Source organism: Galeopterus variegatus, unplaced genomic scaffold (genome assembly GCF_000696425.1).
Source record: "Galeopterus variegatus unplaced genomic scaffold, G_variegatus-3.0.2 Scaffold14465, whole genome shotgun sequence".
Classification (NCBI taxonomy): Eukaryota; Metazoa; Chordata; class Mammalia; order Dermoptera; family Cynocephalidae; genus Galeopterus; species Galeopterus variegatus.
In genome coordinates, this window is record NW_007740576.1 from 19,701 (window position 1) to 29,450 (window position 9,750).

The 9,750-nt window shown below is 40.8% G+C and overlaps 1 protein-coding gene across 1 annotated transcript; it reads left to right on the top strand.

Moving 5' to 3' along the window:
• Positions 1-3,531: 3,531 nt before the first annotated feature.
• Positions 3,532-4,473, top strand: LOC103581975 (olfactory receptor 7G2-like). The gene has a single exon (XM_008563670.1). The coding sequence runs from the start codon at positions 3,535-3,537 to the stop codon at positions 4,471-4,473; it is 939 nt and encodes a 312-aa protein (XP_008561892.1). The 5' UTR covers positions 3,532-3,534.
• Positions 4,474-9,750: the final 5,277 nt, after the last annotated feature.

Sequence of the window (9,750 nt, forward strand, 5' to 3'; positions counted from 1 at the left end):
GAAAAATGTGGTATATCTACACAATGGAATACTACTCAGCTCTAAAAAAGAATGAAATACTACCATTTACAACAAAATGAATGGACCCAGAGAGAATTATATTAAGTGAAACGAGTCAGGCACAGAAAGAGAAATATCACATGCTCTCACTTATTTGTGGGAGCTATAAATAAATAAATAAATACACAAACACCCTGGGGGGTGTAGGGAAGAAGACACAACAATTACAATTTCTTGAAGATGATACGACAAGTGAACAGGTATGAGGTTGTTGGAAGGGAGGTGGAAGAAGGAGGAGGGAGGGAGGTTTTGGTAATGTGCCACAATAATCAACCACATTGTATATTGACAAAATAAAATTTAATTAAAAAATAATAGTATATGGGCCGGCCCAGTGGTGCACTGGATAGTGCGCCACTTGGGAAGCGCAGCGGCGCTCCCGCCCGAGGGTTCGGATCCCACATACAGACCGGTTCCCGCTCACTGGCTGAGCGAGGCGCGGGAGCAACACCGAGGGGGGTAGGGGGGCAACACTGAGGGTTGCGATCCGTTGCCGGACATGGAAAAAGACAAAAAAATAAAAAATGAAAAAATAATAAAAAAAAATAATAATAATATACAGTGTAATTGTTTTCTGTGGCCCCTTTTATAGCTCTCCCATTATTAAAAAAAATCAATTTGCATTTATGTCTCTGAGTTAAAGTTAGCATTTCTTCCAAGTCACTCTTCTCTCTGTAACTTTCTAAAGCCTACATTTAGTCTTTCTATTGATTTTTAATAGTATTTCAATAACTACATCTTAATGTAAAATATTTAAACTGATTATTTAATACTAAACTAGTCTTGTTTAATTTGTGCAGTTTATTTTTTGGTTTCAATATGTTTAAAAAAAAAACATCCTTTACATGCCCTTCCCCCCTTTTTAAATTGTGATAACCCACATAACATAAAAATTGCCATCTTTACCATTTTTAGGTGTACAGTTCAGTAGTGTTAAGTATAAAAACATTTTCATATTGCAAATCAGAAACACTGTAATTTTAAACATCTCTTTTTCCTCTACTCTTAGCCCCTAGTAACTACCATTCTACTTTTTGTATCTATGAATTTGAGTACTCTAGGTACCTCATAGGAGTGGAGTCATACTTTATTTGTCCTTTTGTTTCTGACTTTTTGGACTTAGCATAATGTCCTCAATGTTCATTCATATTGTAGCATGTGGCAGAATTTCCTTCCTTTCCCACATTGAATAATATTCCATTGTAAGTGCATACCACATTTTCTTTATCCATTCAACAGTTAACAAGATTCATACAGAAGAAGTTAAGAAAGGAATAAATTTATGAACAAATGAAAACACTCAATACTTCTAAATAAAACATTTTAAATCAATATTATCTTGGAGTACCTTCTACTAATACTGGGAAAAGTCTAAACATACTGAGATTATACTTTCACATTAGTACTTTGTCATAAACTGTGAATTCTTGCAACTCTATCGAAGACCATGAGCCCAAATCTCAACCCATGTACATTGAATTTATGTTGATAAAATTTAAAAGGTGGTTATAAAGCCTAAAAAAGAATAAAACATCAATCTGTATTGATCAGAGACAGAATTGTCACAAAGAATAGATTAGGTCTGCTGTCTAAAATATACATAGTGAAAAATTAAGGTTCGGGACATATTAAATGGCTCATAGACAATAAAAAAAAACAACACTTGTGGTTTTGCATTTTTACAATTGCTTAGGAATATTTAAAAATGCACTACTTATTTCCATATTTATAAACTATATGTGGGTACTTCAAAAAGTTTGCAGAAAAAATGAAATTAAAATATAATATGGATCCTTCCATGAAATGCTTGAAGACCCTCATAGTTTTATACTTAGGTTGGCATTAAATTTCCTGATATCATTTTCTAGATATCACTGCATTAGTTAACCCCTAACTAAAGAACACTGGATTCCAGTTAGAGAAGGATGTGTGTCCACCATACAAGGTATGTGACATTGGGATGAGCAGGCACAGGTGGAGAAAAGTAAATAGTGCACACCTGTCCTCACAGGGTCATGCAAGCACCATCCTGAATCCCTCCATTCTAGAGTCCTGGTCCTTAAGGATTTGCAGTGCCCTGGGATCACAGTGACAATAAAATTCCTTGGCTAATGAGGAGCTTTGGATATAGAGCCTCTGATGATACAGAGACTATGATGTGCCTGTGACCACCTCATTTAACACTCATTCCTCTGCAAGGCAGTCGCACACCTGAGCCTCCTCCAACAGATGATCCCTCCTGCCCAGTAGCCTGGTGCCTCACTCTGTCCTTCCTGAGGACACATCTTCTGTATGATACATCCAGAGTAGTCAAGCATTATCCCACGGTGACACCAGCCAGGTAACCTAAAATCATTTGGTTAATGCTTAGAAATAAGGCAGATGTTTTACTACAGGTTCATCCAGGCGAAGCTGGGAGGAGAGTACACACATCAGATGATTGGCGTCAAGTCACCACGGGTCTCCTGCCTAATTGTCATCTTCACATCATTCCTTGTACCTTTGCAGGGTAACCAATTCACTCTCATCTACTAATCTTGTACCCAGTCCCTGCTATGTTTAGGACCATTTTTCTCTAGAGCAGAAATCTGCCTTTTCTAATACAAATGACTGTTATAAAATTCTCTGTCACTTACTTAGAATCTTGTAGTGGTGGGGACAAACATTTCCTAAAATCCACCATCCCTTCCCTTTCCTGGTTCTTGACACACCTTTGTATTATCGCTGTGTCCTGGCTCTGATGTCTTGGGGGATCCAGACAGAATCTTCAAGCTGCCTCCCTAGTTTATCTGTTTTCTTTACAAAATTACTGAATGTTTGAAATAATCAAATAGCAGAGAGAGTTTAATTTTAAAAAGGACCACCGCTTCACCCTTTCCAGACTTAAAAATGGTTGATGTTCTGCTATATTAGATTCAGGTCTTTTCTAAAGTAACAACACAGTATGCAAACAGAAAGCACCCTTATTATTTATTTGTTTGTTTGTTGAAACAAGTAGGAGTATATTTGTCTAACAGAACAAGAAGTCCAAGTGTGTATAATCCCAACAATGCAGTCAGGGATCCAGCCTGTTTCTGTTTCTCTGCTTTACCATCTTTACTGCATTACATTTGCCCTCTTGCTTCCTAGCTCATGGTTGCAAGATACAGACATGGGTCAAATAACACCAAGGAGATGTTCTGAGAAAACGCATCTTTCAGTGATTTTACCATCTTGTGAACATCACAGAGTGTACTTACACACACCTAGATGCCACAGCCTATTACACAATCACTCGATGTGGCCTCTTACTGACAACATTAGCTGTGGACTCTGCATGCTTAGGAGCCATGATGACCCCTTTTGAACTCCCCTTCACTGATCGGCTTCTCTTCACAAGGTGGTGATTCCATCTGGTGATGCTCCACCTGTGGGACTACAAAACGTTTGATGATATTGTCACCACCCCATATTTCCACCAGATTCATTAACAGCATGGAAACCAGAAACCAAACAGCTGTTTCACAATTTCTTCTCTTGGAGGTGACAGAGGATCCAGAACTGCAGCCCCTCCTCTTCAGCCTGTTCCTGTCCATGTACCTGGTCACCGTCCTGGGAAATCTGCTCATCATCCTGGCTGTCATCTCTGGGTCCCACCTCCACACCCCCATGTACTTCTTTCTCTCCAATCTGTCCTTTACTGACATCTGTTTAAGCACAACTACCATCCCCAAAATGTTAGTGAATATCCAAGCTCAGCATTCAAGCATCACTTACACAGGCTGCCTCACCCAGATATGTTTTGTCCTGGTTTTGTCCTGTTTGGAAAATTTTCTCCTAGGGGTGATGGCCTATGACTGCTATGTGGCCATTTGTCACCCCCTGAGATACACGATCATCATGAACCCTCAGCTTTGTGTCCTGATGATTCTCCTCTCCCTGTCTATTAGTTTTGTGCATTCCCTGCTGCACAGTCTGATGGTGCTGCGGCTGTCCTTCTGCACAGACCCAGAAATCCCCCTCTTCTTCTGTGAAGCTGTTCAAGTCATCAAGCTCGCCTGTTCTGATACCCTCATCAATAATATTCTGATATATTTTGCAGCATGCGTGTTAGGTGGGATACCCCTCTCTGGAATCATTTTCTCTTATATTCACATTGCTTCTTCAGTTTTGAGAATGCCTTCAGCAGGAGGAAAGTACAAAGCTTTTTCCACCTGTGGGTCTCACCTCTCAGTTGTTTTCTTATTCTATGGGACAGGTTTTGGGGTGTACTTTAGTTCTGCATTTACACACTCTTCCAGGAAGAGTGCAGTCGCTTCGATGATGTACACTGTGGTCACTCCCATGATGAACCCCTTCATGTACAGCCTGAGGAACAGGGATGTGAAGGGAGCCCTGAGGAACCTCCTCAGTAGGAGATTTTCTTATCTGTGAGTGTCATCTCGATTGGCCTGGGTTACTAGAATGAGGCAAAGTGTAAGGAATAATGGGTAAGCCACAATGCCTTACTCTTTTGTCACCAAATTGTTATGAAAAGACTAGATAATGTAATGGCTAAGTGTGTTTAAAAATAAGGTTGAGACTATCTCTTTGTCTACCTTTTGGGGGGGGGTGTCTGGCTGGTACACCAAACCCTTAGCCTTGGTGTTTTCAGCACCACACCTTTACCATTCTATAGCTTTGATATTTGGAAACTGAATTCTATTCTCTAAACTCAGCTCTTCAGTCAGGGTCTACAGAAAGTGAACCTGAAGTGGGGTTCTTGCAACACTGTTATTTTTTTCATCATTAATATTTTTAACATAATTGCCACAGTGTTTGTGGGATCTAAAGAACAAAATATCAGCATAAGAAATACAATTGCCAGAGTAGTTGAATTAAACAATTTTTCAGGCTTTTATAACTTTCTAGAACAATAATTTTGACTCAAGTTACTTCAAATTGGTCTTAATGAATTTCTGTGTTTCTAAACACAGTTTACTTAGACTCTTCTAACTTTTCCTAATTTACCACATTATCTCTTAGCTGACAAATCCTTCTGTGATTCATTATATTCATTAATTCCTTAATTCATCTCTGGAGTGTCCCGTTCAAAGCCAAGGATTCATGCTCTGTATTCACAAAAGTCTCAAACCTCCTTTATATGCCTCTAATATGCATTCTTATAACCAGAAGAAGATTATTGTGCTTTATTTAAAATAATGTATGTTTATGGGGCCGGCCTGGTGGCACACTGCTACAGTGCGCCGCTTGGGAAGCGTGGCGGCACTCCCGCCGAGGGTTTGGATCCCACATACAGACCAGCCGCTCACTGGCTGAGCGAGGAGCGGGGGCAACACCGAGGGTTGCGGTCCCGTTGCCGGTCCCGGTCCAGTGCGGGCGCGACACTGAGGGTTGAGATCCATTGCTGGTCACGAAAAAAAAGACAAAAAGACAAAAAAAATAAAATAAAATAAAATAAAATAATGTATGTTTGAAGTCTGCTCATTGTTGAAAGCTCTAGTGAAATAGCAAATTCCTATTTTACACATACTGTTATTTTAGCTAATGTTCTCAGTAGTGAGAAACTGGGAGAAGTTAGATAGGTCAGAGAAAAGATCCCTACAAGGCTGTGGCCATAGCAGAGACAGACCAGAATCTACCAGATTGCATGTGTAGGATTATGTGAATTGCACTCCTTGGTTAACCTTACAGTGAGATATAAGGGATAAGACTTCGTATTCCAATTTAGTAATTCCTGAGATTGGGCACTGGTAAACTATCTGTACAGGGCAACCTTAGCCTATACAAAATTTAGGTTAATCGTGTATGAAATTGCTGTATTTAGATTATCTCAGTGGTTTAAAATGTGTGTGTAATATGTAAATTTAATCAGTGAGGAATCTTTTCTTTTTAATAAGAGAAAGAAATCTTGACTATACTCTACATTATGTAGCTCTGAATTCCTCGTAAAAAAAAAAAAGATAACTCTCATTCTTATAGAGTTTTATTAGAAGAACTCCAGAGCTATGTAATATATAGGTTCAGTGTTGTAGGGATTCATTCCCTCCTCCATAAAGTGTCTTCATGTCAGGCTGATTTCCTTCTTTGACCCAGATTTCTAAACTGATGCAAGAATTATCCACAGACATGATGCCCAGAGACAGAAAACTGACTGTCCTTCTGTGGACCTGCTGTGAATAGAATCAATTTATAATAGATATTTCTATGATGCCATCCAGAAAATATTCCTTTCATTCGCATCACTGAAAATCAGGTCATATACTCACTATTCGCCTAATTTCTGGCAAAAGCAATAAATTACGTGAGAGTTTGATGACTGTGAGAGTCTGAAAATAACCACCTAGACTGTAATTCTTGCAGAGAAGTTCGCCCCTTTATTACATACTACATTATACTACAAACACTTAGTACAATGCCTTGTACCTAGAGTAAGTACCCTTTAAAGTATAAACCATATCATTATATTTCATATCTTTCCTATAATCGTAATATTGTAATACTATTGGTCTCACACACTTTACCACTTGCTTCAGCAATTAGAGTTGTTTTCTTTCATTGTTATATTTATCATCTGCTTTCTTGTCTGAGTAATATAACAAAACAAATAATTATTAGGTAGGCAGGGCAAAGTTTGATAATCTGGCAGGTTATTTTCTTTGAAATCTTTTTACCAATTTGTTTGTACGAATATATCTGAGTTTCCACTTTTCTCCATAGTCATCTCATTTTGCTTTGTTTCTTATTTATCTGTTTTGGAGTTCACACAGAAATGTGTAATTGAATAAAATTAATTGTATCCTGAAGTCTTAGAGGATTGCCTGCATACTGTCTTCAGGCTCTCATAAATATTTGTTAATTATTCTTCAACAGGAAATTTATTCTATGGAAAAGTACTTTACTTTGAGAAGGAGATGCTGAGTGTAAGATCAGACAGGGGAAAAGGGAAGTTGGCAAGACTTGGGGCATCGCTTTCCACATAAGCACAACAGAAAGTAGGGCCATTAAGGAGAACTATCTCTGGAAGAGTGGGCTGAAAATAGTGGAGGTGTCAAAAGAGAAACAAAGGAGTGGGTGGAGATCTTTCTGTTGTGATTGTCATAAGAGGTTGAGGGGGTGGTTTTGTTTTCACTAAAACTTTTGGTTAACAGCTCCGCCCCTGGAATTCATGGTATCACCTCACATTGAATTTCCTCTATTGATGTCCACAGAAGAACTGCAGAGATAAATCACTTGAGACCTTTTCTAATAGACAGAGTTCTTGACCTCATCAGGACCTACTGACATTGAATCTCTGAAAGACATGCAACATACAAGAATTTTTAATAAGCACTTTCAGAGATTTTGATGAACTGTGAAGTCTGAAATTCACGACCTTAATATTACAAGATGATGCGAAAATACATTGAGGGTTAGAAGTATAAAAACCCTTTCTTTAATTTTACTTCTTATATTATGATATATAAAGTAGTACATAGATCTACTTGTAGTTCTGAGAGAATAGTAATATAATAAAATCACATGTATCTATCCAGGGGTTAAAGATAAGGTAATTTTGTCTCCGTAGAACCCAATGGATGGATCTTCCTCTCGCATCACTCTGGCCCCTTCCAGTGGCAAACCCACTCTCCTGAATCCTGTACTTCTCACTTTCTTTCATGTTCCTCTTTATTTTCTATGAGTTTCTTCTCTGCTGTGAAATTGCCAATATTTGATTGTATTCATGCTATGAGAGTGGTAATAAGATTGAACATCATTGTCTTATTATACATTCACACAAATACATAAAATTTGCTATTTCCTTGAAGGGTCAATGATATTCCATAGTATGTATATACCACATTTTGTGTATGCGTTCATCCATTGATGGACACTGGGGATTCTTTCACCTCCTGAATATTGTGAATAGGTTGGGTATGAAGATGGGTGCAAAAATGTCTCTTAAGAACTTTGTAATTTTTAAACTACATAATTTTATGCTCTTGATCTTTGAGGATGCAAAATATACTCGTGTATTACTCTTTTAAAAAGTAATTTTAAATGTATCATTCAGTAAAATGAACTTTCTGTTTACTATTCTTTGAATTTGAGCAAATGTATAGAATTGTAACCACTGCTGCATTCAGAACACAGGAAAGTTACACACCTCCAAGTAACCTACTTTCCGCAGCCTCTTTGCAGTAACCCTCATGTTAGTGAAACAAATTATCTGTTCTCCATCTTTAAGTTTTGATATTTTCATGATGCTTTAAATAGACTTATATGTCATGAAGCCCTGTGTATGATTACTTATAGCAGCTCCATTCATAATGGAGAAAAATAGAAAAAATCCAAATGGCTTTACAGGGTGAATGGATAAATAAACTGCAATAGAGGTTTAAGATGGCGACGGGTCTGGAGTGGGTGTGCCAGAAGACAGCACGAGCCTGAGAAGTGTGCGCTGTGCTGCCAGAGTACTATTTGCATTTCCAAGAGCAACAAAAAATGAATAAATCATTGATCAACTAATCTACAATGACAAAAAAGCAACTATAGATTCGAGGTTTTAGGGCCAACACAAAAGAAGATTCCTGAGAGCACCCAAGCCGTGCTGCGGGACCGAGTGAGCAGCCCAAGGCAACAAAGGCCAAGAAAGATGCAGAAATGGAGAGTAAGGCACTGGACCGGCCCAGCTCTGTGAGCTCAGTGAGTGACCCCCAGTCCAGCCCTGCTTACGGGGCAGACGCCCACCTGGCTCCCGCCTAGCACACCAGGCTAGGCACCGGCACTAGCACTGCCTCCATTTTCTTGGGTGGGGGTGGAGCTGGCTGGCTTGGATCAGCCAGGCCTGCCCTCTTTGTTTGGCGCAGCTCCTCACTGAGCCGAGCTACTTGCATGCCTCGGCGTGGGGGCCCCCCGGGGCCTGCGGACTAGCCTACAAGCCCACTACCCCCACGGATCTCTGGCAGGGCTGGTGGTGGGGGGAGCCCCCAGCCAGCGTCGGGAGGGCAGGGAGGAGGAGCCCGCCCAGATTGTCACTCCGCCACACCCTGGGCTTCAGCCCCAGGTAAACTTCCTGTTTCTGGAAGGCAGATACCATCTCTGAGGCCATCAGTTTGGAAGAACCCCAAACTGATTTCTAGTTGGGAGAGGTGAGGCCAGAGCGCTCTCGAGCTCGCTTGAACCTGTTGGAGAGCTGACTGCCGGCAGGTGCCCAGGTCGGCCCGTGCTGGGGGGATACAAGGAGGAACTGTGTGCTGTGGGATCCTCCCGCTAGGAGCTCACATCCTGGTGTCAGAGATAACTCAACTACACAGATAGCTGCAGTACCGGGCGGAAAGTGAGAGGCCAAGAGGAGGCCTTATCCAGGGCCACAAAAGCACTCAGAGCATCCCTACCAGAAACCTGAAAGTCTTCCTGGGCAGGGCGGGACAGAGCATGGCCTTGAAGTCCCGGCTGATAGATGAGGACTGCAGAAGACACGCCCCAGCCCAGTACTGAGCACACAGAGTGGGGAGGGGTCCGGCAAAGGAGGCAGAGACTCGGCAAAAAAAATACACACCCTGCGGGCCCCCAATGCAAGGTTCAACAGCCCCACCTAGTGCTCACAGAGTGGGGAAACGCCTGGATAATGAGGTGGAAACTCGGCAGAACACACATAACCTGTGGGCCCGGCAGGGCAGGATCCAGCAGCCTAGTAGAGTCCAAGCTGACCAGAGAGGAGGCTTCCCA